Source organism: Daphnia pulex, chromosome 11, assembly GCF_021134715.1.
Source record: "Daphnia pulex isolate KAP4 chromosome 11, ASM2113471v1".
NCBI classification, from domain to species: Eukaryota; Metazoa; Arthropoda; class Branchiopoda; order Diplostraca; family Daphniidae; genus Daphnia; species Daphnia pulex.
Genome location: NC_060027.1, coordinates 4,193,489 through 4,221,085, shown reverse-complemented (window position 1 = coordinate 4,221,085; position 27,597 = coordinate 4,193,489). Strand labels below are relative to the sequence as shown.

General features: G+C 37.2%; 3 protein-coding genes and 2 long non-coding RNA genes across 7 annotated transcripts; 3 read left to right on the top strand and 2 right to left on the bottom strand.

Moving 5' to 3' along the window:
* Positions 1-1,563: 1,563 nt before the first annotated feature.
* On the bottom strand, positions 1,564-3,057 carry LOC124206978 (charged multivesicular body protein 1b-2-like). Its single transcript, XM_046604206.1, has 4 exons — positions 2,870-3,057; positions 2,308-2,552; positions 2,025-2,245; positions 1,564-1,961 (listed from the first exon to the last, which is right to left on the bottom strand). Exons 1-4 carry the CDS (start codon positions 2,874-2,876, stop codon positions 1,826-1,828), a joined length of 609 nt encoding a protein of 202 aa, XP_046460162.1. The 5' UTR covers positions 2,877-3,057; the 3' UTR covers positions 1,564-1,825.
* Positions 3,058-3,230: 173 nt separating this feature from the next.
* LOC124206977 (ribonuclease P protein subunit p29-like) lies at positions 3,231-4,372 on the top strand. The gene is made up of 5 exons (XM_046604205.1): positions 3,231-3,377; positions 3,437-3,630; positions 3,690-3,886; positions 3,949-4,124; positions 4,198-4,372. Exons 1-5 carry the CDS (start codon positions 3,365-3,367, stop codon positions 4,332-4,334), a joined length of 717 nt encoding a protein of 238 aa, XP_046460161.1. The 5' UTR covers positions 3,231-3,364; the 3' UTR covers positions 4,335-4,372.
* LOC124206980 (PRELI domain-containing protein 2-like) lies at positions 4,201-5,826 on the bottom strand. The gene is made up of 4 exons (XM_046604207.1): positions 5,420-5,826; positions 5,279-5,349; positions 5,053-5,213; positions 4,201-4,982 (listed from the first exon to the last, which is right to left on the bottom strand). Exons 1-4 carry the CDS (start codon positions 5,547-5,549, stop codon positions 4,811-4,813), a joined length of 534 nt encoding a protein of 177 aa, XP_046460163.1. The 5' UTR covers positions 5,550-5,826; the 3' UTR covers positions 4,201-4,810.
* An 11,442-nt stretch (positions 5,827-17,268) lies between these two features.
* On the top strand, positions 17,269-18,116 carry LOC124206981. Its single transcript, XR_006879708.1, has 4 exons — positions 17,269-17,440; positions 17,502-17,600; positions 17,692-17,751; positions 17,891-18,116. It is a non-coding gene; the product is annotated as an uncharacterized LOC124206981 (long non-coding RNA).
* A 1,869-nt stretch (positions 18,117-19,985) lies between these two features.
* Positions 19,986-24,085, top strand: LOC124207102. Of its 3 annotated transcripts, none has more exons than XR_006879760.1 (7): positions 19,986-20,413; positions 20,532-20,740; positions 21,308-21,540; positions 21,598-22,065; positions 22,178-22,586; positions 22,683-22,974; positions 23,084-24,085. It is a non-coding gene; the product is annotated as an uncharacterized LOC124207102 (long non-coding RNA). The 3 variants fall into 3 exon arrangements; XR_006879761.1 differs by having other exon boundaries at positions 19,987-20,377; positions 21,308-21,533; XR_006879759.1 differs by having other exon boundaries at positions 19,987-20,413; positions 21,308-21,533.
* The last annotated feature ends 3,512 nt before the right edge of the window (positions 24,086-27,597 follow it).

Genomic DNA, 27,597 nt, shown 5'->3' with positions numbered 1-27,597 from the left:
AGCTCCGGCTAATCAATACCCTCTCCTATACACACGTAGTACATATACAGACGCGTAGAACGACGCTGGCTTTTATCCCTTTTATAACCAAGAGTCATGATTGTGAGCTGGATGAAACTAAGCCAAAAATCAGTGGGCGTTGCCAAGAAAGAAAGAAGTTGCCTGTTGTCTATGTGTCTATAAGCGGAGAACCGCCACGCGGATATATAGATCTCTATATGTCTACATATAATGGCTTATTACTTTGTTCTCTGATCGAAAGTCGCCAGCTGCAGATTCTCTCTCTCTCTCTTATCAAGACCATTCTAACATGTATATATATAGCAGTGGGCTTTATATTTTCGCTGCTGGGGGAGATCGCTATTCTTATTTGAGCTTCTTTATGCGACCACAGCGTTGCTGGTTCCCACCGCCACTTTCATTTTCACCCAAGGACGACCACACACATGTAATCGCCCCCCCAAAAAATTTCTAAGCTAAAACTGCACGTTGAAAAATGATCCTGGGACGCACATTTGATGTTTATTCGCCATTGGAAAAATCACGCGAAGAATTATCACGCGTTATTGGAATTATTCGCGTAATAGTTTGGATTATCGAAAGGTTTCTTGGAACGCCCTTGCAGGTCGATCGCATCCGAACGATCCAATTTCTAATATTGACTGTGTATAGAAGACGAAATGGTCGAGCTGTCACAACCAGGAGCAACCGGAGCTTTGCTGGCACTCTGCGTGAGACGCCCGTCATAGACGTCGTCCCATGTATTTATAAAAAGGGGAAAAGCGATTTATTCAGGAGAGCCTGAAATCGAATTCGGGTGAGAAATGTACACTTGCCCATTCGATTTATTTCTCAACCAACAAGAGCATTGTCCACTGGCTTTTTTCCACCATTTTCTTTTTTCTTTTCTTTTTTTTGTCAAATTGAGAACACGGTATAACCCTATTGATCCTTCTTTGATTCGGCGACTATGCACAGGAGATTCGAACAGATTTAACAACAAAACTGGAAAACATTTCCCGAAAATTGTACTTTGTATACTTTAGCTCTCATTTCCTCCGTTGACTGAGACACTAGTAATAAGTAAACGAGAGAAAGAAAATGGATTTTTTGAACTAATTACTTTCTGCGTTATTAATCACTATTATACGAACGTCACAAAAGATAATCATTTTTTTTTTAAGAAAACGGTCACTATGCGATGGTGGAACGGTTCTTGTGTGTTCACGTCGGAAAGTGCAATAAAGAAAAGCCAGAGAGTACTTATTTTTTTCTCATCACGTGTTGGCGGTCTTCGTTATGGCAGAATCCAATTTCTAGCTCTTTGACATGTTGCTTAGCGGAGAGACTAGAATGTTGGCAAGGGTTATATTCGTATAAAGGATGCTCCAGACGCTCCTGACAACGAGAGTCAACGTGAAGGAGCTACCAAGGCAACGGTGGACAAATATAAAATTGGACGAGAATAATTAATTAAAGTCAACATTTCAATTGGCGTTGGGTGAAAAAAGTTGCAATATTTTAAAATCATTCTCTTATTCTTTTTTACAAAACGATAATGCTATCATCGGGAAACAAAATTTATTCGGATTCTTATACATGGTAATGAAGCGCTATCAACGACAAGAAAACCTCATAGCGCCGAAAGAATTGTACAACACCCACGAGTTATGAATTAGTTCAAACAGGCGAATGGTGGGCGGTAAACTCACTTTTATTTTAAATTTCTCGAAAGTCTTTTTGTTTTTTTCGTCGTAGAGCGCGTTGAGTGAATTTAAAGGAACTCCACATTTAGAGATGGATTGAATCATTAAAAGAAAAACTTTTACATTTGACGTAGGCGGGCTAAGCGTTGCGTCAATTCATCCTGTTCGGTAGAGGCTTGTGTGGAAGATCCAACGGCGACGCTCGGGTTCAAAGTGCTCGTATTGCCTTGCGGGAGTTCCATGTTAAGCTCAATACTGTGTGACGTAACAAAGTTTTGTTATCTATTGAATATTTCAAACATTCAAATAAATTATTACCCCGCTTCATCTGCAACTTGTTGCATAAGGAAGTCGACGTCGTTTTGGGGAACGCTGGTGGTTGTCGTTTGAGACATGGCCGTATCCATGCACGAGCTCTGAACGTCCAGATCTTCAAACTGCTTTTCAAATTTGTCCATTAGAGCTGAAATCTTCTCCAAGTTCATGGATCGCATGGCACTGTCCATTGCTTTGACAACACCAGCCATCGATTGGGTGACCTTTGGGAAATAAAGATTACAGGGAATCGCCGCCATAAAGGATATGTAGATCCAAAGTGTACCTTCTTAGTGGTCACGGCTGTTTGCACTCGGCTGGCTACTGCATCAATTCGTGCCGCCATTCGAAGAAAATTGAGAGACTGATTTTTTTGGCGAATAGCATTTTCGCCGTGAATGCGTGCCACCTCCATGTTCCCTTTTTGAATGGCTTTCTTCAATTTGGTCCTCTCCAGTTTCTCTTCTTTGTCACATTTCTTTGAATTCCTCTCAAATTCTTTGACCGTAAATTTCAAGCTAAAAAGGTGATCTAAATAAAACTTGGGTTAAGGAAAATTTGAACAATTTGAAGCTATCGTTAATGAAATCACTGAACAGAAAATGCACAGCCGTAACTGGCATTAAATATTTGGTTTTATAAAAGTAAGAGATACAATAGTACCATGGACAGAAAATATGTCTTTTTAAATATTAATAAATGCTAGTGTTAAGTTAACAAAGCATCAACTATTGAAAAGATGAATTTGTGTTTTTAAAATGAATAAAACACGATAGAAGATAATAAACGATATAATCATACGTAAATACTATCCCGCAAAAATCATTATACTATTTTGAAAAGGATACTCTCCATTTCGACAATACGAAATGACGCACAGTGAAACTTCTGAGGTATTCGAATACACTGACACGATACAATACAATTAAGCACTTCACCAGGATTGAGGATTATCAGATCAGGCAGTCAATTATGACACGGAAATGTTGTGACTCAAGGTTTGTGATGAAATTTTCCAGCTGAGAGTGTCAGAGTGAAAAAGAATACTTGCAGGATGCCATATTTATTTAAAGAGGAAAAAGAAAAAAATTCTGAAATTTTATTCGATAATAACTAATAGGTTAATGACGATTTTTAAGCTATTAAAATATGAACATTAATTTCTGAATTTGCATACACATTTTCACTATATTATTATTTCATTATTTACTGTAGTGACAACAATGACAACATTGCTTTGGTGTAAATATGAAAATACGAGTGAGAAAACCATAGCAGAAAACGTGGTAAAACAAACGAATCCCAAAATAAAGTAGATACACTTTTCATGAGTTCATCTAATCATGGCGAAAAAAGGTAAATTTGTTTTTTGTTTTGGAGGCATTATAAGAATTAATTTTTGTTTGTTTAACTAGCAAGCCGCAAAGAGCTTGCTGAGTCCATATTTTACGAACCTTTACCTGTCGATGCTCGTATTACTCTGGAACAACAATCACATATATTGGGCTCAACTACTAAAAATTTAAACAAAGATGAAAATTTTCTGATTGAGTACATGAAGCCTAAAACTGTAGCAGACACAGAGGAATTGACCGCTCAGTTTAAAAAGGTAGCTATAGGCTACAAATATTTTTGTCTCTCTCTCTAACACTTTTTTTTGTTATTTAGAACTTTCCCTTGAAGAATAACAAGACTCTGAAGGATAATAAGAGTAAACGAACAAAAAAGAAGCTTCTCACTTCAATTGAGAAAAGAAAACTTGGCCTCCATAAGTTGCCAAAAACAGGCATAAAATATGCATCATTAGCCCCATTGCACCAATTGTGGGTAGAGTACATGGAAAATAATCTAAATTTGGAAATAAGGTATGTAATACTACCCTGAAATTAGCAGGAAAATACTTTCATGAATTATTTTCCAATTTTAGTGCTACTGGAGCCAATAAGGATGGGCTGTATCAAAAAATTGCAAAGGCTGACTATCATGGGTGTTTGCTCATGGTAACAAGGTCCAAGTGCCCATCTTATATTGGTGCAAAGGGCATTGTTGTACAAGAAACCAAAAACACCTTTCAAATCATTTGTGAGGAAGATAAACTCAAAAGTAATTTAACTGAACCACAAACTTTATTTTATTATTTTATTTTAAAAACTAATTTTGTACTTTTTCAACACAGTTATTCCCAAGAGAGACAGTGTATTCACGTTCAACATTAGCAGGTGGACTTTTACATTGTTTGGTAATCATATGAACATCAGACCTAGTGAAAGGGCATCAAGGAAATTTAAAAGTCGGCCGACTATAGATCTGTGATTTTTTGTTAAGAATAAAACTGGGAATAACTTCTGGAATTTTCTTGTTAGATTTGCTTTTAAAAAGGTTTGTAGGTGTTTCATTAATATTTGTTTCTTCAAGATCAATGTACGCTAGTTTTCTTGGAACACGCAGGAATAACATATATTTCATTTTTCTACTTAACGGTTTAACAGTGAATAGTTACGTCTTGTAGCGTAAACGGTAAAAAAGGAACTACACTTAACAGAACCACTCATTGGTACAAAATTGTCCTTCCGGTTAGAGTTGATTGCTAACATTAGACTTGCGAATCATTACCCATTAACTCGGTTGCGCATAAATGGCAGTTTAGCATCCACAAAACCTTAACAAACGGAATTTACCGATATCTATTTAGGAAACACTCACCGACGTTCTACGGGACTAGATCTCATTCACTAATTGCCAACAACTGAAACATTTTTCAATATCACAGAGACAAAACAATGAGTATATTACTGTGCTAAGAGTTTGAAAGCTGCAAGCCTCTCTTTCATCAGTTCTTCCATTATGGAAACATTGCGCTTTGCACCTCTTGTGAGAAACTTTGTTGCAAACACTTCAATGAGCCAGCTCATTCTTCCAAAGCCAATCATTTCTATTACACCTTCTTGTGTGAACAGAGTCCTGTAGACACAACAACAAAAACAGGTTAATTTGTCAAGTAATCTCAATGTATTGGTTTTATTTAATATACCAATTTGGGTTCTCAGAAGCTTGTGAAAAAGTAGAGCTTTCAGTCAATACAGCATAATTCTGGAAGCCTACTGGTCTACTTTTGAGCTGTGCAAATCTTTTCTTAGTGTCAATCCAGCATTCTTCTTCATAAAGAATATTTGGGACATCAAGAACCTTAAGCTGTAAAGAAAATCCAATCCAGTTAACTGCACACACCCTTAAAACACAGGGAATTTTTTACATACCTTTCGAAAAACACTTGGTAGCACATTCAAACACGTTACTACAATTTTTAAGTAAATTTGATTTCCAGGCCCTTTTGATGTAACACAAACACATTGTAGTCATCTTAAAATAAAAAATAATATTCAATGAAATACCAGCACCTTTTTTTGCATCGGTAATTTGGGTTCCAACAATATTTTTTTCTTTTTCTGTTGGATATTTTGTCAGATGTGTATGTGTGACTAGTTCCCAGGGGAATTCATAAATATGTTGAAAGGTAAATTTCCCCATGTTCACGAATATATAAACCTGAATCGGATCTGAAGAAAATAAATACCGTTCGCTTTGACAGTTTGAGTGTGTTGTGTGTGACAGTTGACACTCTACATAAAAGCCGCACGTCCGCCTCCGTGTGGTTGTTTTGGAATTTTTCGTCTGTTGCCAGCGGTTGCCAGTGTTGCTGCAATCATGTCACAAATGACGAAATGAGAATGAATACCGCAATTATGCCCGATGATCCGACATTTTCGTTAATCGTTCAACGTGCAAAAAATTTTAATTGCAGAGTACTGTTTGAACGTCAAACATCCATTGAAAGTCAAAAAAAAAAAAAAAAAAAGCGGATGAGATGTGAGCTGTGATCGTTCGGCTTATTTTTAGCTCCACCTATCTAGTGTAACTTGCTTGAACAAGCGGCCTAGGAAGAGATAACTGTTCTAGCCGTAGACACCAATCTTTGTTAAGAGATCGGATGCCCAGTCTCTTCGCCTACATTGATAAGGTATCTTGTCGCATGTGACTACAGATAACCTTACTCACCAGACCGACCACTGCAGACATCCCTTGGGTATGGAAAAGATTATACTCACCAGGGGAATCGAACTCACGGTCTCAAAGTGCTTCGTTTATTATGTGACGCGTTGTCCGACTCACCTACCCGACCCGCTCTTGTTTTACATTATTAAGAGACGTATTTTTACGTCTACTTTATTTTATACCTTGATGTGGCATGTTCATCTGACTATCAACTCCCAACGACTCTTGTATGGTCATTTTAGCATTTAATCCCCAAAAAATTGTAATTAGATTTCTGTTTTTAATTAGCATTTTTTCTCACTTTCTTTCTTAATAAGAACTAAATAAGAACTCCTTTCGAGTTTTAACTTTACAAGTTTTAACTTTTTCAATTTCAGCTCAAGAAATTACGAAATTACAAGAAAAAAAAATTGAGTAAGGACTGGGGCAAGGACATTACCCAATTTTGGCAACATTGGTGCAACAATTAATCGTCGTCTGCTGTTTCAACTTTCAATTTGGAGTGTGCCAGACTGCCAGTGTGGTGTTTGCCTGTTTGGACACCCGAGGAGGAGAATCTAAATCCAAGATTCCAAGTCTTCATTAAAAATTACTGGTAAATATGTCAGTGAAAACTAAGAACGCCTGGTGGTGTAACAAACTTTTACATCGTAATACCTAAAAAAACTGCTCGTGATATTTGGTAGTACCACTTACGTTTTCCTAATGGTGGTCAAACCATGCAGCAATCACATCTATAAGAACTATTAGTGCAGATGGGAAGGACTTTGTATCAATTGTATATGGTATTCAGATGAAAATTTTAATTGTGTTATTCTGTTAAGAGGATCCCCTGAATTTCACTGGGGTTATTATTCTTATTATAATTAGCAACACAGGTACACAGCCCTTAAAAAAATATCTCTTTTTACTCAATCCACAATGCTAAAACATGATTTCCTTGCCTGTTCAGTGCATAGCTTAAACTGTATAAAGTTATGAGTGAAACAATCTCTTAATTATATGTTCAAACATGTATTGACTAAGTCCTCTTCGACAGAAGGTGACTCTTCAGTAAAGTACTTTGGCTTTTTTTTTCTTTTTAAATTAAGTTAATTGTAAACTTATTTTGGTTGAGAACCTTGGAGTTTAATTACTTTGTTCCTTGTGTAAAACATAGCAATACTTTCTGATTGATGAAAACAATGTTTAAAATGTTTCTTTTTCTTAGTAAGTCTTTTATTATGGTTTAGCCAATTCAATGTAACATTCATTCATTTAAATTTTTTTCTTTTTTTTTTCTTGTTTTTTTCTCCCAGTTAGTAAGCCCCAGTTGGGTAGCCCATTGAATTGGGATGTGCTTTAGGTAGGAATAATACTGGTCTGCACAATCTCCTGTAAACCGTCCAGCTGTTGCCGTTACTGGAATTGGGGGAGGAGGGAGTTTGGGCCTTTGCCCTATTTGTTCCAAGGGCCAATTGGGTTCGCTACCTTTCTGGTTATCTTCTCCCAAAAGCCAAGAAGTAATCCAATTGAAAACAACAGTCAACACTCAACATTGTGGCTGGTGACATTTTGGGTGAGCTAAGTTTTCTCGGACGGTTTGTCAGAAATCCGAAATCAAGTCACGTGGGGCTTCCTCTTATAGACTTGGAGTACTGATTGCATCACCGATAACGAAAGGCCGATAACGATCAACCTCATAACAAACAGGCATCGCAATATTTTTTCATTATTTTTATTCGTCTGATTTTTTTATCAAGAGAACAAAAAAAGATCAGATCAGATTGAATAGCTGTCTTTCTTGGGAACAGGTTAACTTTTGTTTAAATGTATTACTTCTCTTTTACTTACTTTTGTGCTTCATTTCACATGTTTCTGTTTTTTTTAATGAATTAGAATTAGGGAAGGACATTTATTGCTTCAACCCATGTGCATGTGCTTCAGTTGTGCCGTTTAATAAATTCAGATAAATACCTCCACCTGGAATTTTCGAATGACATCCAAACATAGGTTCTATGGCGATTAGTAGGTCTGCAGCTTTATCTTTGTCATCGTCATACTTCTGTGCCCAAGTAAGGTAGTGATCGTCACATCTCTCTTAATAACCCCATCTTCCCATCGGCGTTTTGTTTATATGATGGATTGTCATAGATGGCAAAAGTCTAAAGCAGAGTATTTTTGAAACCTGGAGGTTGAATAATGATCAGAAATCTAAGTTTAAACAATAAAACAATAATTTAAAAAAACAAAAAATAAAAAAATGTATGGGGTTTTTCACTCTTTAGACCAATACTGGCATCGCCAGATCTATGTTAGCTTCATCTAGAGTTCTGAGCCTACGCTTTTTAGGACTCAAAGAACCGCTGTATTCAGTTAACCATGGATTAAGAATTAACCGATCGGTGTGAAACAGCTATGTTCACCAGTAGAGTCGAACTCAGGTGCTGTCAAAGTTGCGATCACTAAGCCACGCCTTATCCGACTCACATACCCGACCTCCCATTGTTTATATATTAGTTCAGTTAGCCTATTTAACTTTCTTTTCATTTTAGGCACATTTTATTATCTACTTGACTTTCAGATTCATTCTTTAAACGTCGTTATTTCTATCGTTAACATAAACAAAAAAAATATGTGCTTTGCTCTTCTTTTTACATCGAAAGATAACAAAAAGTTCGGATGTGACGACTAGATGGCAACTGCAAATTTAGTTAAATATGGCTGGTAGGTGGAGTCATGGGCTCTCACCTCTCAGGACGAAAAATGGAGAAACATGCCGAAACCCGAAAGTAAGCTCAAGCTTGACTAATTCTTTCTATTAAACTATTACAGCGCATTGTTTATCTATAAATGATGTCTATAATGTCTTTAATTAATGTTAATTATGAAGCTGGCAAGCTGCTCAGAATAATTGTTCCTGATCATTCCTTCTATCCTTTTAGGTTCTAGAATCCAGACCTACATTTTGTTGTTTTATTTTGAAGAATGATGGCGAAAATAAAAACAGGTATTGCATTAATCTTCTCCTGTTTCCTAGATATTTGGAGTATTCATTGTTCTGAGTACTTGTTTGTTTACTGTGTAACTGTGTGAACTAGAGAGGGCAGAGAAAATACTTTTGGGATAGAGATAAAGTGCATTGACCTATTTTGAGAGAACACAAGTTCCCTATAACGAGGCAATAAGAATCAAGTAGGTTTTTATGTTTGGAACACAATAACATTCTACTTAATCTCCATAAGAACCAGACGTCGGAAAAAGTTACTTACCGCACAGGTTCTCCACTACCAAGCCCGTTTTAACCTCCATTCTCTCTGCCTCTATTATATCAAAGGACTAAAGCATCAGGTATAAATAGAAAATTGTTTAAAATTTCTTTTTGAATCCATCTTAATGAGCTTTTTATTCTTCCGATAGATCTCGAAACACACAGGCGATGAAACACAATAGATGCCCTATGTGGTTCAAGATTTCCATCATGGCCCAAGAATAATTTGCCCGCTTTGATCTACCTTTTGAACCATTCAAGATGAGGAAGAATGTCTCGTTTTTCCGGAAATTTCAGTTCTAATCGTTGAGGGAATATTCGCTTTGTAAATTCGAACCCTCTGTGCATGGCCAGCTGAGAAGAAATGGTGACCAAAGCCGGCAGCATTTGCAAAACGGACAGGGAGGTCGCCACATGTTTTCCCCTATTGCGTATTCGCAAGACAGTGGAAACTCCCAAATTGTCGCACCCCATCAAGATTTCAAATAACATGGTGCTTTTAAAAGGTAATTGTATTTATTTTTAAAATTTATTATACGGCATAGAGTCCCTTTAGAAGTCACCCATCAACGGGGGTCGATTGCTGACGTTAATACTGTCGCAAGTGTCGCATTCATTATGCGTCATAAACATGCAATTTTGCCGAATCGACTGGGTTTGTAGGATTTTCCGAAATGCTTTTTGTCGAATCGGCTGCCATTTTATGATACCTAGTAGAGAATTTTCGTACTGCTTAACGAATTTATTCTGTTGTCTGGTTTATTCTCCCTTTTTTCTGTTGATGCCTGATTGGTGGCTGGTGTACAAAGAGTATTTGTCTCTTAAGAATTGAAATTTTAAATTAAATTGAAAATTTTACATCGAAGTTCCAATTGGCTTAGTGTTTCTAAAAAATTTTGAAATTCCCACTTGTGGAATTAAGTTTTCAATAACGTTAATTTTGTGGTCGTGGGCGTGGTGACATAATTTTAGCTTTCCCCATTCAAATTATTTCCTTAACTGCTTCAACATATTTTCCAGCAATTTTATGTAAAGATGGGTTAAATATGTTTGATGTATATAAAATGAAGTACTTTTCCTTTAAAATTAATATTAATGTAGTTATCATAAGTAATTAAATGGTTTGTCATGGGGTTAATTAATATGAAAGTGCTAATAATCATATCCTTTTTATTCTTTCCAGGTTCCTGACTGCATCAAATTGTTATTTTTTAGTTGGAGTGGTGAAGAAGAAAGTGCCCCAACTCTTTTCTGTTGGAACAGTAGCTCTAATGTATCAAGACATCTTGGGTGAAAGTAGGTTCTTTTTGGAAATTTTTTGGGAGTAGTTTGTTCTGGAATTCTGGGAGAAGTGGGAATGAAAAGTAGTTTTTTTTTTTTTCTGGAATTCATTGTGGTATTGAATTTCAGTGTTTCCCTGCTTGAGAATCTGTCAAGTCTTATTAACAGGAATTCTGAGAAAATTTTGACTGTAGAAACAATTATTGGAAAGTGTCAATTTTTAAGTTAAGTGCTCATGTGTTTAGTCTACAATATTTTATTTTTCTTTAATTGCATTTCACCTTTATTGTTTCGTAGGTTTTTCCAATGTTGGTTGGTGTCTGAGCTGCAGTCGAAGTTGGTGTCTGATGTGCAGTCGAAGTTCGAAATCTTGGCCAGAATCATAGATTACATGATATGGCCTTGAATGGAGAGATTTCCTTCATTGTCTATCTTGAGCCACGAGAAGTTCAACCAAAGAATTATCCTTATTTGGTAAATGATTTTCGTTAAGACCATTACAGCAAGTGTATTCTGATGTTTCATTATACAAAACTAATTTTGGCAACAGGTAAAGTGGTTTGACGCAACGAAAGAAAACGATGCGGTCAAAGAAAGTTCCATGAGTTTTCTTGCCGGGAATACGGAATATGACATGGAAATAAATCGAGTAAGTTAATCGAGTAGTTACGAAAAATTTTATTCAAACATGCAAAGAATACAGGTAATGTTTAAACGATTGAAGAGGAAAGTAAGCAGACCAAAAACATTTTAAATTAGCCTCTTCCTGTTACGATTGTTTAGAAATGTGTTTTAATTTTGGTTGTTTGTGTTGTCGTCTGCTTTAGGATCATCATGGAAGAGACTGTCAGCTTTTTCTCGGAGATGCGAAGCCTTTTCTTCTATCAAAAACCCAGAGTGTTCCAGTAATTGGATCCAAGTCTTTGGAGGTACTCTAGTTAACACTCCATGTTTGACAAACCATTCCTCTAAAGTTTCATTAATTCCAACCGGATCTTCTTTATCTTCCGGTTTTGACAAATCAGATGGTGCTTCTTCTTTCGCATGTCTTACAGCTTGTTGTAATGTTTTCAGAGCTTCTGTCAGTGCTGCAGCTTGTTCAATGGCAAGCGCTTCAGCTTGTTGTCGGGCAGTGGCTGCAGAATGTACCACTTCATTTTTCTCATCGGTCAATTTCAATAGCAGTTCCTTTTGATTGCGAGACTCTTCCGTCAAAGTTTTGATATCTTCTTTGCACGAGACTAAAGCGGATTTTTCTTCATCGAAGTTGGATTTTAGCTGATCATATTGCGCTTTCTGGTTCATCAATTCGGTGTTTGTCTGTTCCCAAAGTCGATTCTTGTCTTCCGTTTCCGTTTGAGCAGCTTTAACTGCATCCGTCAATGCAGATTTTTCGAGTTCGATAGTGGATTTTTGATTATTGAAGTGCGCTTTTAAGCTCGTCAACTCGGTTTGCGTTTCATCCAAAAGTTTGCTTTGTTTTTCTTTTTCTTCATCGAAGTTGGATTTTAGCTTATCATATTGCGCTTTCTGGTTCATCAATTCGGTGTTTGCCTGTTCCAAAAGTCGATTCTTGTCTTCCGTTTCCGTTTGAGCAGCTTTAACTGCATCCGTCAATGCAGATTTTTCGAGTTCGATAGTGGATTTTTGATTATTGAAGTGCGCTTTTAAGCTCATCAACTGAGTTTGCGTTTCATCCAAAAGTTTGCTATTTTTTTCTTTTTTCGTTTTAGCGAGGTTAATCTCATCCACTAAAGCTGATTTTTCTTCATCGAAGTTGGATTTTAGCTGATCATATTGCGCTTTCTGGTTCATCAATTCGGTGTTTGTCTGTTCCCAAAGTCGATTCTTGTCTTCCGTTTCCGTTTGAGCAGCTTTAACTGCATCCGTCAATGCAGATTTTTCGAGTTCGATAGTGGATTTTTGATTATTGAAGTGCGCTTTTAAGCTCGTCAACTCGGTTTGCGTTTCATCCAAAAGTTTGCTTTGTTTTTCTTTTTCTTCATCGAAGTTGGATTTTAGCTTATCATATTGCGCTTTCTGGTTCATCAATTCGGTGTTTGCCTGTTCCAAAAGTCGATTCTTGTCTTCCGTTTCCGTTTGAGCAGCTTTAACTGCATCCGTCAATGCAGATTTTTCGAGTTCGATAGTGGATTTTTGATTATTGAAGTGCGCTTTTAAGCTCATCAACTGAGTTTGCGTTTCATCCAAAAGTTTGCTATTTTTTTCTTTTTTCGTTTTAGCGAGGTTAATCTCATCCACTAAAGCTGATTTTTCTTCATCGAAGTTGGATTTTAGCTGATCATATTGCGCTTTCTGGTTCATCAATTCGGTGTTTGTCTGTTCCCAAAGTCGATTCTTGTCTTCCGTTTCCGTTTGAGCAGCTTTAACTGCATCCGTCAATGCAGATTTTTCGAGTTCGATAGTGGATTTTTGATTATTGAAGTGCGCTTTTAAGCTCGTCAACTCGGTTTGCGTTTCATCCAAAAGTTTGCTTTGTTTTTCTTTTTCTTCATCGAAGTTGGATTTTAGCTTATCATATTGCGCTTTCTGGTTCATCAATTCGGTGTTTGCCTGTTCCAAAAGTCGATTCTTGTCTTCCGTTTCCGTTTGAGCAGCTTTAACTGCATCCGTCAATGCAGATTTTTCGAGTTCGATAGTGGATTTTTGATTATTGAAGTGCGCTTTTAAGCTCATCAACTGAGTTTGCGTTTCATCCAAAAGTTTGCTATTTTTTTCTTTTTTCGTTTTAGCGAGGTTAATCTCATCCACTAAAGCTGATTTTTCTTCATCGAAGTTGGATTTTAGCTGATCATATTGCGCTTTCTGGTTCATCAATTCGGTGTTTGCCTGTTCCAAAAGTCGATTCTTGTCTTCCGTTTCCGTTTGAGCAGCTTTGACTGCATCCGTCAATGCAGATTTTTCGAGTTCGATAGTGGATTTTTGATTATTGAAGTGCGCTTTAAATCTCGTGAACTCGGTTTGCATTTCATCCAAAAGTTTGCTCTTTACTTCTTTTTCCGTTTTAGCGAGGTTAATCTCATCCACTAAAGCGGATTTTAGCTGATCATATTGCGCTTTCTGGTTCATCAATTCGGTGTTTGCCTGTTCCAAAAGTCGATTCTTGTCTTCCGTTTCCGTTTGAGCAGCTTTAACTGCATCCGTCAATGCAGATTTTTCGAGTTCGATAGTGGATTTTTGATTATTGAAGTGCGCTTTTAAGCTCATCAACTGAGTTTGCGTTTCATCCAAAAGTTTGCTATTTTTTTCTTTTTCCGTTTTAGCGAGGTTAATCTCATCCACTAAAGCTGATTTTTCTTCATCGAAGTTGGATTTTAGCTGATCATATTGCGCTTTCTGGTTCATCAATTCGGTGTTTGCCTGTTCCAAAAGTCGATTCTTATCTTCCGTTTCCGTTTGAGCAGCTTTAACTGCATCCGTCAATGCAGATTTTTCGAGTTCGATAGTGGATTTTTTATTATTGAAGTGCGCTTTTAAGCTCGTCAACTCGGTTTGCGTTTCATCCAAAAGTTTGATTTGTTTTTCTTTTTCTTCATCGAAGTTGGATTTTAGCTTATCATATTGCGCTTTCTGGTTCATCAATTCGGTGTTTGCCTGTTCCAAAAGTCGATTCTTGTCTTCCGTTTCCGTTTGAGCAGCTTTAACTGCATCCGTCAATGCAGATTTTTCGAGTTCGATAGTGGATTTTTTATTATTGAAGTGCGCTTTTAAGCTCGTCAACTCGGTTTGCGTTTCATCCAAAAGTTTGCTTTGTTTTTCTTTTTCTTCATCGAAGTTGGATTTTAGCTTATCATATTGCGCTTTCTGGTTCATCAATTCGGTGTTTGCCTGTTCCAAAAGTCGATTCTTGTCTTCCGTTTCCGTTTGAGCAGCTTTAACTGCATCCGTCAATGCAGACTTTTCGAGTTCGATAGTGGATTTTTGATTATTGAAGTGCGCTTTTAAGCTCATCAACTGAGTTTGCGTTTCATCCAAAAGTTTGCTTTGTTTTTCTTTTTCCGTTTTAGCGAGGTTAATCTCATCCACTAAAGCTGATTTTTCTTCATCGAAGTTGGATTTTAGCTGATCATATTGCGCTTTCTGGTTCATCAATTCGGTGTTTGCCTGTTCCAAAAGTCGATTCTTATCTTCCGTTTCCGTTTGAGCAGCTTTGACTGCATCCGCCAATGCAGATTTTCGAGTTCGATAGTGGATTTTTGATTATTGAAGTGCGCTTTTAAGCTCGTCAATTCGGTTTGCGTTTCATCCAAAAGTTTGCTTTGTTTTTCTTTTTCTTCATCGAAGTTGGATTTTAGCTGATCATATTGCGCTTTCTGGTTCATCAATTCGGTGTTTGCCTGTTCCAAAAGTCGATTCTTATCTTCCGTTTCCGTTTGAGCAGCTTTGACTGCATCCGTCAATGCAGATTTTTCGAGTTCGATAGTGGATTTTTGATTATTGAAGTGCGCTTTAAATCTCGTGAACTCGGTTTGCATTTCATCCAAAAGTTTGCTCTTTACTTCTTTTTCCGTTTTAGCGAGGTTAATCTCATCCACTAAAGCTGATTTTTCTTCATCGAAGTTGGATTTTAGCTGATCATATTGCGCTTTCTGGTTCATCAATTTGGTGTTTGCCTGTTCCAAAAGTCGATTCTTATCTTCCGTTTCCGTTTGAGCAGCTTTGACTGCATCCGCCAATGCAGATTTTTCGAGTTCGATAGTGGATTTTTGATTATTGAAGTGCGCTTTTAAGCTCGTCAATTCGGTTTGCGTTTCATCCAAAAGTTTGCTTTGTTTTTCTTTTTCTTCATCGAAGTTGGATTTTAGCTGATCATATTGCGCTTTCTGGTTCATCAATTCGGTGTTTGCCTGTTCCAAAAGTCGATTCTTATCTTCCGTTTCCGTTTGAGCAGCTTTGACTGCATCCGTCAATGCAGATTTTTCGAGTTCGATAGTGGATTTTTGATCATTGAAGTGCGCTTTAAATCTCGTGAACTCGGTTTGCATTTTATCCAAAAGTTTGCTAGTTTTTTCTTTTTCCGATTTAGCGATGTTAATCGCATCCACTAAAGCGGATTTTTCTTCATCCAGGATTGATTTTTGTAGATCAAAGTTCGCTTTTAGTTCCGTCAGTTTTGTTTTAGTCTGCTCTAAAACTAAAAGTCTAATTTTTTCCTCGTCTGTTTTTGCGAGTTTATTCGCATCCACTAAATCGGATTTTTCTTTATCAAGGATTGATTTTTGTAGATCAAAGTTCGCTTTCAGTTCAGTCATTTTGTAGTTTGCCTGTTCCAAAAGTTGACTATTTTCCTCGTTTTTTGATTTAGCGTTTTCGATTTTGGTTTCTTTTGGTGTGACATGTTTGGTAGTTTTGTCTGATAAAAACACACTTTGTAATAAATCGATAATCAACGCCCATCCGTAAAGTAAGAATATTCCAACAGTGAACACAGCGAGTGAAGTAAACATTTTGTTGCTGAAGTTTTGGGTTTTAGTTGATTTGTTCAACAGTACCTTACGCGGTGTTTTCGTGGGTTCTTTATAGATTCTGCTCTGTCATCTTTGATTAGCATGTATGCAGTTTACCGCGGTTTTTGCGTATATTTATATTTATACATTTCTAATTTCGAAATGATTTGCATATTTCAATTCAGAAAAATTTTTCACTTATATTTCAAACAAGAAATTCACAAAATTACTTAATTTCTGTTGTCTATTTCCGATTTCTGCGAATTTAATGTCCATTTGCTTCCTGTGTAATTCCAGCACAAAAAATAGTTGTGAATTTTGACACTAGATGGCTGTAAAATTGTTCCGTCCAGTCTTCTGTCATGAGGTACAGACAGGTACAAACAGGTACAGACAGGTACAACATGAGGTAGGTACAACATGAGGTACAGACAGGTACAAACAGGTACAGACAGGTACAGACAGACAGTCTGTACTTCATGCGTCTGTCGACGCTAAATGAAATAATTCGAAACATCCTTTAAAGTGTTTAAAATAAGTCCTTTGCTTATGGTTTCTTTTCTTTTGTTTAAACTTTAAGTAGACACATGAACATTATAGGGGTACCTTTGAACTGGGTCGAACCCCTTTCCATGGAAAACTTTTATTTTTTAAATAAAAAATTTGTTTTTATGGTTTGAATTGCGTCTCGGGGGCTTCCGCATTCTGAAAGAACATATCCAATCAATGTTTTGGCTTGAATATGAATTAAAATCGTGGAAGATTATGTAACGGACTGAGGAGAAGCGAGCCAAATTTAAGTAGCTCTAAATCGTATTGGCTACAAGCTAGGCGTTAGCGCTCTTGCCTAAAATTGCATCATGTTTTATCATTTATAAATCGGTGTGAACGAATCTAGGGAAAGGGAATACCGAGAACGAGGCGAGATCTGGTCAACCTTCGAAAACTCTTGTGGAAATCAACGACCGATTCTGCCAGGATGATTTTCGGAGCTGCTGTCAGGCAAGTGAGCGAAATGTGAACTAAGAGAAAGTCGAAACTAATTTTATTTGACACAATTATCACTAGATTATCGTTAACATTTTTTTGTTTACCAGCATTTATTTATTTTAATTTTTTTTTTATTATTTTACGTATTTATTTTTATTTCATGTAGTTTCAATTTAGGAGCTTGACGAAATTACATCACCAATAGTAGCCCTATTCGTTTTCGACACTGGAACGACCGCCGAACGCCCGAACATTACCATTTACGATGAATGACAATGCTTTCTTCACCAAGAAAAACCGTAAATATTTTTATCACTTTCAGTCCGTATTAATTTCGTTACTGGAAAGTGTGGCATGACGTGCGGCACGAGGTGGAGGTGATTATTGATGGTTTGGTGTTTTATCGTCTTTGTGCTGACACTTTTGACATCCTTGCAGGGCCAAAGGAATCCATTTGTCTTGTGTAGCGGGCACTTTGATTCTGTAGAAAACATTTTAATTTTTAAAATGGAATCCTTGTAGGACTTTTCTCTTACTGTAAGTACTAGTTGTATGAGTAGGCCTACTCCAGATTGTTTTTCGATTTAAAATCTTATATTTTGTAATCCTATTTATGTGTGAAATTTAGGTTAGTATCGATCAGATTACTAGACTTCATGCACCTTGGACGTCAGAGTCTAACCAAGAGGTATCCTTTCATTTCTATCAGTAAATCATTAAAAACAAATACATCCTTAGTCCTTTTGAACACTGAGGTTACGAGGCACGAAATAAGTCGGACTCTAATACTATGATTTGTTCTTCATTGCATCTTTTTGGACGTTCAGGTTTGCTTCCGGAGCAGAAGAGAAAGTCATTCCAGTTTTCGAAGCACATCACAATTTTCTACAGAAATTTGCCCGGATCTGTCGTATTCATCAGCCAATTCCAGAAAGTAATATTTTCTATCGACTTTCCCACATAACTATTCTAATTTTTATTGAAGCATGCTGGGTGTTCCTCAGGGTAATCCTGTTTTAGTCTTGGGTCTTTCCAATAAACCCGTTTACCATAGAGCCGAGTCAGAAGTTCCGAAAACTGCACATTCAAAAAATGTTTCTATTCTCCCTTCAGATTTATCCTTCGCAAATTTTTCGTGACTGAATCCATGGGTGGAAACTGAGCGAAAGATTTATAAAATTCAATGCCGATATTTATGTGAGTGTTAAGTTCTTTAGGGTTTTTTTTTCTTGTTTCTTATTTTATTACCCGAAGGGTTTCTGAGTGGATTTTCGTTTTGCTGGTATGGGTAGTTTTAGGTCTCAAGTGTAGCGCTAGGTGGTTACTGTTTAATTAGAAAATCAAAAGAAAAAATGGGTTTTTACGTGAAGGCATTTCAAATTTTAATTCGAATTCTTGTCTAATTATAAACCTTAATAATTAATGCCGCCAAAGAAAGTTTCATTTTGCCTGCAAATCACGCAAAATTTATTGCAAGTTTTCTTGCTAGTAATCCGTAAACCGTAATGTTAATGGGAAATCAATAAATAACTAGTAGAGTAGTAGTTGAGAAAATTGTCATTCAAAAATGCAAAGAATACAGTTAATAATTTGTTGAATGATTATGATAAATGGTAGAATTGGACATATAATAATATAGATAACAAATGCTTTTGGTTTATGAAAATGCAGCGACTTGCTGAAAATTGAAATTTGAAGAGAAATACTGTTGATGTAGTTTTGGCTAGCAGCTTTGTCGCGGCATGAGCCCCACTCGGGCACTCACCGACGATGACTTATCTTAAAGCAACATAACGACGAATCGGACATTAACCATTGAAACGGAAATCATTTCCTGGGAGTGTCCAAGGGCTTCAGTTCTCTCAGACTACGAGTTAACAATTGAAGTTAAATTTGAACGATGGTTTCCTTGCTCAATTTAATTTAACGCTAAACAAACCTGACCCTGATATTGGGACTAGCTAGTCGAAATCAGAAAATTCATTCTTCATTTGCACATCGAAAACTGGTGAGATTAAAGTGGGACGTCAAGTTTAGTTAGTGAATCTATTTTTCCTATTTATTCTTGTCGTTACAATCGACAGCTGCCGTTTCACTACATGTCCGTGTGGTTGTTTTGGCATTTTTCGTCTGTTGCCAGCGGTTGCCAGTGTTGCTGCAATCCTGTCATAAATGAGAATGTGAATACCACAATTATGCCCGATGATCCGACATTTAATTTAATTCGATAATCGTTCAACGTGCAAAAAATTGCAATCGGTAGAGGAAAAGTACTGTTTGAACGTAAAACATCCATAGACAAGTTCGGGATGCTGAGTTGCACAACCGCAAAATTAGGATCGTGCGCCAACGAGTTTTTGTAACGTTGTGGGGATAGTAGAAAGCGGGTTTTTTATTATTTAAGCATAGAATTACTTATCTAATCTTAGAAATGTTCAGGATTATCGTTGTTTAGAACATTCTGCTTTTTATAGAGTAATTTTAAATGTATAATTCAGCTTAGTTTACCCATTAAAATTAAAGAAAGTCCAAGCCTGGGATGCTGTTTAGTCTTTTCTTGTGTGTTTGAGCTTGTCACTTGTCAGCAGATCTGTCAAAAAACACAAGAAAAGACTAAACAGCATCCCAGGCTTGGACTTTCTTTAATTTTAATGGGTAAACTAAGCTGAATTATACATTTAAAATTACTCTATAAAAAGCAGAATGTTCTAAACAACGATAATCCTGAACATTTCTAAGATTAGATAAGTAATTCTATGCTTAAATAATAAAAAACCCGCTTTCTACTATCCCCACAACGTTACAAAAACTCGTTGGCGCACGATCCTAATTTTGCGGTTGTGCAACTCAGCATCCCGAACTTGTCTATTGAAAGTAAAAAAAAAAAAAAAGCGGGGAGATGTGAGCTGTGGTCGTTCGGCTTATTTTTAGCTCCACCTATCTAGTGTAACTTGCGTGAACAAGCGGCCTAGGAAGAGATAACTGTTCTAGCCGTAGACACCAATCTTTGTTAAGAGATCGGATGCCCAGTCTCTTCGCCTACATTGATAAGGTATCTTGTCGCATGTGACTACAGACAACCTTACTCACCAGACCGACCACTGCAGACATCCCTTGGGTATGGAAACGATTATACTCACCAGGGGAATCGAACTCACGGTCTCAAAGTGCTTCGTTTACTATGTGACGCGTTGTCCGACTCACCTACCCGACCCGCTCTTGTTTTACATTATTAAGAGACGTATTTTTACGTCTACTTTATTTTATACCTTGATGTGGCATGTTCATCTGACTATCAACTCCCAACGACTCTTGTATGGTCATTTTAGCATTTAATCCCAAAATAAATTGTAATTAGATTTCTGTTTTTAATTAGCATTTTTTCTCATTTTCCTTCTTAATAAGAACTAAATAAGAACTCCTTTCGAGTTTTTAAAAATTTACAAGTTTTAACTTTTTCAATTTCAGCTCAAGAAATTACGAAATTACAAGAAAAAAAAATTGAGTAAGGACTGGGGCAAGGACATTAACAAATTTTGGCAACGTTGGTGCAACAATTAATCGTCGTCTGCCGTTTCAATTTGGAGTGTGGTGTTTGGACACCCGACGCCCGAGGTGGAGAGAACCTACAAGAAAACCAAACATCCAAGATTCCAAGTCTTCCTTAAAAATTACTGGTAAATATGTCAATGAAAACTAAGAACGCCTGGTGGTGTTTAATCTAAAAACTTTTACATCGGAATACCTAAAAAAAACTGCTCGTGATATTTGGGAGTACCACTTACGTTTTCCTAATGGTTGTCTCGTTTGAAACCATGCTGCAATCACATCTGTAAGAACTATTAGTGCAGATGGGAAGGTCTTTGCATCAAGTGTAAATTGTATTCAGATAAAAATTGTAAATGTGTTATTCCGTTAAGAGGATCCCCTAAATTTCACTTTGGTTATTATTATTATTATGATTAGCAGCACAAGGCTATTGTTCCCTGATTGATTAGTTCCGTAAATGATTCAGGAAAATTTAGTCTGCTTTCGTCATTACCTTGCAAAAAACTGAGCATTTGGACTCGTGATGTAATCTAGTAACATCGGAAATCTGGTTTACTGTAGACTTATTCTTTGTAAAATTTCTTGTATCAAAATAATTTTGAGGGACTACTTAATTCAACTTTACTCCTCCTGTCATGTGTTGCATTAGAAATCTAGCTGTTCCCTAATAGTAATTTCAGTTTGTAAAATATTAGGTTCAACAGCCAGGTGAAATCTCTTCTTCGTTGGTGTCCAACACAACACATTTCTAACAAGGCTCAACTGTGTGCACAACATCAATATGGATTGATCATGTGTTTGAAACTTAGACAAGGTTGCAGAGGAATATTTTCATAAAAGCCGACTGTCCTTCAAACGGTTCGAAATGGAAGATTTATTCATCCACCGAAGAAACGAGTCAAATGACTCAAATGTCAATTGGTAAAAAGTGAGTAACGTTTTAACCTTAACCATTTGATATTCATTTTGATATCGGTTTTTGTAGACCCATTCCCAGCTCAGCTCAGCAACGTCAACCTGTGGAAGGAAAGGCCAGTTTGAATGTCCTTCACGCTCGAAGGTCACGGAGATTATTACGTAAAACGTGTCGTGTGGTGTAGAGGTTGGGTGAGAACGGGAAGTGGTACATATTCATTTGGTATTCATTTTGATATTGGTTTTTGTAGACCCATCCCCAGCAACGTCAACCTGCATGATGAAAGATTTGCATTTCCTTCACTTTCGAAGGTCACGTAGATCATTAAGTAAAACGTGTCATGTGGTGTAGAGGTTGGGTGAGAACGGGACGTGTTTCATAATTATCAAGCAGGTACAATAGCCGCAAGGCTTAAGAAGTGAATAAGGATGAGAAAAAGTGGCGACAGAGATCAGTCGAGTGTGCATATCTCCGACCCGGCAACAACTGTGGTGTACTATTTGTCACCAACAGCATTCTTCCTATTCGTAATTGTAGGTAAATATTCGATTGTATTACATGGAGTGTTGAATCAATTCAACTTTTTTTTTGTATTTGTTAATATGCCACTTATGACTGAATGGTAATGTTCAAATTATTTTATGTCTAGTGAACTATGGCGTCGTTCTGCTGTTGGTAATCGTTGATGGATAGGTCAACCACTAGGGTACCGATGTCTTCTGCGGATGGCGAATACCAGACCGCCACGTCGCCATCTTAGTACAAGACAACATCAAACGCAACGACCAGTTACTACACCGACGCCCCAAGTACTACACTGAGAAGGCTGAATGTTACACAGCCACATATGCTGCCACAGTTTACTACACCGATGGACCCAAGTATTACTCTACTCCAACTCTCCAAGCTACTACTAGTCAGACGCTTCTGACTACACCAAGACCCCGAGTATTACACCAGAACCCACTCTTCTCCACCTTACTACACACGGCAACAACTATAGTACTCTATTCGTCACCAACTGCAGTCTTGATCGTGCAACCAATTTGCAATCATGCGTAAATATGCTGTTTTTACATTTATGAATCATTCCACATATTTAGATTGTTGGTTAATCATTTATAAATAAAAATTAATGTTTAAATTTTCTTCAGTTAGTTTTGGCGTCGTGCTGCTACGCATGCTGTTGGATGTTGTATCGTTGATAGTGGGTCGACCACTGGTGTACCGAACTCCACCGAGGTTGGGTAGAGAATTCCACGTGTTGCATCATTATCAAGTGGATGCAATAGCCGTAAAGCTTAAGAGGTGAATTAGGACGAGAAAAAGTCGTATAAAAGGAGAGGGAAAAGGCGATGGAGATCAGCCGAGTGAGCATCTCCGACCCGGCAACAACTGCAGCACAATATTTGTCATCAACTGCATTCTTCCTATTCTCAATCATCGGTAAATGTTTTTTTTTTTTGCATGGAGTTTTATATCAATTCAATTTTTTTCTACTTTTTAATATGCCAATCATAACTTTATATTAATGTTCCAATCATGTATTGTTCAGTTAACTATGGCGTCGTTCTGCCGTTGGTTATCGTTTATTGCTGGGTTGACCACTGTTGTACCGGTGTGTCATGGGATGGCGGATACCAAACCGTAACGTCGCCGCCCAACTACACAACGTCATACGTAACAACCAGTTACTACACCGAGGCCCACAAGAACTCCGATCCCAGCTACTATACCGAGGCCCACAAGTACTACACCATCAAGGCATCGGAGTATTTCACCACAACCTACGCTGCCACAGCTTACTACACCGAGGCTCCCAAGTATTACTCTGCTCCAGCTACATACCCACAACTGAGGCAGTATTTATTACTACACAGCGGCTGTTTCATCGTACTACGGTGATCCGAATTATTACTCCGAGGTTCGCAGTTTACTACACCAAAATCTACGCTGCCCCCAGCTACTACACTGAAGCTCCTGTTTACTACAATACTAAGGCACCCGAGTATTATACCATTACTTACCGAAGCTCCGAAGTATTACTCTGCCCCGAGTTACTGACAACACTAAGGCACCTGAATATTATATCACAACCTATGCCTCTCCAGCTTACTACAAGAAGATTTAGTACCCTATCCGAAATTTATATATGTAAATCAAATTTGATTTTAATGAGGATAATGTTTTTTATGCGAGTAATTATCTTGTAAATTCTTAACACCTCCAAGCCTTTTAACATTGCAACTTATTTGATTTTTTTTTTAGAAGAGCTACTGTTGCTTCAGTCGCTTCGAACGAGCTTTTGACGGTGCTTGGACGAATTTCATTTTCTGGGCAAGTTACGAAAGAAACATACTGTTAGGTGTTTGTTTTAAACTTACTCTTAAATTTTTAATCAACTGCGTAGCAAATGGACTTTAAGGCAAATATTGTATTCGGTTTTAGTCATTGATCTACAGACTCTTAAAATAAATTACCAAGTCCCTTTGAAACTAATGTATAAAATTTAAAACTTCAATCTTCTGTTACAAACTATTAAATACACAATAGACAAGTTCGGGATGCTGAGTTGCACAACCGCAAAATTAGGATCGTGCGCCAACGAGTTTTTGTAACGTTGTAGGGATAGTAGAAAGCGGGTTTTTTATTATTTAAGCATAGAATTACTTATCTAATCTTAGAAATGTTCAGGATTATCGTTGTTTAGAACATTTTGCTTTTTATAGAGTAATTTTAAATGTATAATTCAGCTTAGTTTACCCATTAAAATTAAAGAAAGTCCAAGCCTGGGATGCTGTTTAGTCTTTTCTTGTGTTTTTTGACAGATCTGCTGACAAGTGACAAGCTCAAACACACAAGAAAAGACTAAACAGCATCCCAGGCTTGGACTTTCTTTAATTTTAATGGGTAAACTAAGCTGAATTATACATTTAAAATTACTCTATAAAAAGCAGAATGTTCTAAACAACGATAATCCTGAACATTTCTAAGATTAGATAAGTAATTCTATGCTTAAATAATAAAAAACCCGCTTTCTACTATCCCCACAACGTTACAAAAACTCGTTGGCGCACGATCCTAATTTTGCGGTTGTGCAACTCAGCATCCCGAACTTGTCTATGAACAAACATTTAAAAAAGAATTGCTTTATTGTCCCACCTCCACCCACAATTCCACCACATTTTACAGTCACATACATACATACACATCATATACACACATACACTTAAGTTAACCCGTTGGCTGCCACGCCATACAACCCGTAGATTGTACTCTCTACTACTCTACGCGTCACGTCCGAAGGATCCATGACAAAGGTGGGACTTGCCATTGCTGACAAGTCCGGGCTGACACGGTGACAGGAGAAGATGGAATGCACAACCTCTAGAATCCATCACCGTATCGACAAGGGGGAAGTCCCTATGGTGCATTGCCTAACAGGCGCCTTGCGGCGAATTTTGGGCTGGTGCGACTGTCCGACCCCGCGGCATGAAAACCACGAGACCGAACAGCGCGGCCCGTGCTAAGGAGCTAGGGGAGAACAAAGGCGTGGCAACCAACGGGTTAACTAACACTAACACAAACGAAATTATACCGACAATAAGATGATACACGTTGATGATGAGTCTCGGTGCCGGTCGCGATTGTCCCTTTCCACTGCCAGTGATTGTCCCTTTCCATTGCCAGTGATGGTACCTTTCCATTGCCAGAAGTATTTTGTTGGCGCATTCTATATCAGATTTTAAAAAATTGGATAGGATTAAAATACAATACAAGGTTACAAAACAATAATCAGGTTTTTTAGCTCAAAGATTTAAAAATGCAATTTTTTAAACGTAAAATCAAGCTTGCAATATTGAGAACTGAACACATAACAAAGCTCACTTGCTAGTCTTTTAAAAAATTCCGGAAGTATACCGGAAGTAACCACACCGCCTTAACCATTGAGCTGTCATCAAATTAAACTATATATTCGTGATCTCCATGAAATTTGGGGTCGATTAGGTGTGATTTAAACGAAATCCAAAATTTGGTCAAAATCGAGAATTTTCCTGAACTATAGTTCAGGAAAATTCTCAAAGCCGGAAGTACGAAAACGTACAAAAAAAAACATGAACTTAACCACAAATTTGACGAGGATCACGAATATGTGGTTCTTTTGTACGTCAGATGAATATTAACTAAACTACTGACAGAAATGAGAAAACCGGAAGTAGAAAAAAAAACACATTATTAAAAATCCAACAAGTGAGCTTTGTTGGTGGAATAGTTATTGTCAGTTTTCACTAAAAAATTTTCACACAATAGCTGCCGATAAATGTTTAAGAGATTTGCAAAGTAACTGAAACTGACTCTTTTGACAGCTGAAAATTATCGAAAAGCCATCTAGTGTTAGATAAAAGAAACGTCTAAGTAACACTTCTTTGCGCTTGCGCGTAAGAAGGGCCCGATTTAGGAATTCTTACACAGACAAAAGGTTTAAAGCAAGTATAATACTGGTAGATGATCTACAAAAAAAAATGAATTGTCGGGTACCTGGGCATAATCCCGTGGTGAGTGACTGCAGGTGTGTAACAGCGGACGGAAGCGATCACTGAAGTGGTCCAGAAACTCGCCAAGTCGCCAGTGAAGTAAAACAAATTGTGTTTAGAATAGAAGCAGGGAAGCTAGATGAGCGTGCGTCATTAAGATAATGATGGAGAAGAACGTTGGTGGAAGTCCCTCTTCCGTCATGGACAAAGGTCAGCATTGGCACAAGAATCTCCGTGCCTGCCAGGACCATACGATTCCATAAAGAAACTGCGTGTTCTGTAAAAAAAAATGTTTTTCATTAATGAAAATATATAAATGAATAATGCATATCAATCTTTACCTTTTTTAAGAAGCACACTGAAATGTTCATGATGAAAAAACCGCAAAAATGGAATTCACAGCAACCAACAGTATTTCTCCATATTGAGATAAATTTCCTGATGCTAAAGAAAGTGTCATGAAGTATTGCATTAGCGTAGTGATAGGTGGTATTGATGCTTACCTTTATCATATAGGTGATGAATTTAGTAAGGCATTTGACTTTCATCAAGCAGATCTGGTATATGAACATACTCATGGCAGGTTTCACTTCACACTCTTCATAATGTCTCTGAAACTCTAAGTGGAAATGGGACAAGGAAATTCTACATTATTTACAAATTTACACAAATTTACCTATGAGAAATAAAACAATACCTATCTCTTAGCTGGGTTGCCTTCTAAACCAAAGTAAAAACAACCAAAACAACAAACATGCTGTTGCAGGGTACGCCACCAAAATTTCAAGATTCAGAAAAGATCCTATAGTTCATGAGCAAGAATAGTTAGAATACCTATGTATTATGAAAATCTGAAAATTTTGTAATGGTCGGGTAGCTCATCAGGTAGCAGTATTGGGGAAATATCTTATATCGATACATTTGTATTCCTTTATGTCCTCTATTCCAGTATATCTCAATATGTGAGCTTCAAACATGGCATTTGACAGCATGGGGATCTAATGGATGGAAATTGACTGAGCGCTAAGTCAACTTGTTAGAATGACTGACAGTATACATCTAGAATTTCAAAGAAATAAGTTGTTACAGTATAAAAATAAGGAAACTAGGTAAAGATAAACCTACATAAGATACGAAGTTCAATTTGGTATTTGAAATCAAAAGAACATAAGTATAAAATTAGCTACAATTTGTTTCGCACATTTCGCCTCGTTTAACGATGTAACTGTAAGCATGGATGTAAGAACAACATAGCCTAAGAACAACATAACATGGGCGACACTGGCGACATCTAATATTGAGTTTTTAATCTTAAGTTAGTTGCACAGCAGTCACAAATTTCAAAACAAATTTTAAAAAGTTTAACAACGGAGATCGGATAACAAGTGGGTCATGGACGTTCAGAATCAGGCCCCGGCGTTCAGGCCCTACTTTCTATGTGGGCCTGCCCTGAACGTCCAGCTGTTGGGCCTGAACATATCGATTTGTAACAAACGATTTTGATAGGAAATAATTTTAATATTATGTTGGGTTT

Excerpts from the sequence above, each read along its gene's own strand:
- LOC124206978 (XM_046604206.1), bottom strand. Across the intron at positions 2,246-2,307 it reads CAGCCGTGACCACTAAGAAG|GTCACCCAATCGATGGCTGG; the intron begins GTACACTTTGGA and ends TATTTCCCAAAG. Across the intron at positions 1,962-2,024 it reads CAAGTTGCAGATGAAGCGGG|TATTGAGCTTAACATGGAAC; the intron begins GTAATAATTTAT and ends TACGTCACACAG.
- LOC124206977 (XM_046604205.1), top strand. Across the intron at positions 3,631-3,689 it reads TGACCGCTCAGTTTAAAAAG|AACTTTCCCTTGAAGAATAA; the intron begins GTAGCTATAGGC and ends TTTGTTATTTAG. Across the intron at positions 4,125-4,197 it reads TGAGGAAGATAAACTCAAAA|TTATTCCCAAGAGAGACAGT; the intron begins GTAATTTAACTG and ends TTTTCAACACAG.
- LOC124206980 (XM_046604207.1), bottom strand. The coding sequence starts at position 5,549 with ATGGGGAAATTTACCTTTCAACATATTTATGAATTCCCCTGGGAACTA. Across the intron at positions 5,350-5,419 it reads AATTACCGATGCAAAAAAAG|GGCCTGGAAATCAAATTTAC; the intron begins GTGCTGGTATTT and ends TTACATCAAAAG. Across the intron at positions 4,983-5,052 it reads GCTTCTGAGAACCCAAATTG|GACTCTGTTCACACAAGAAG; the intron begins GTATATTAAATA and ends TTGTGTCTACAG.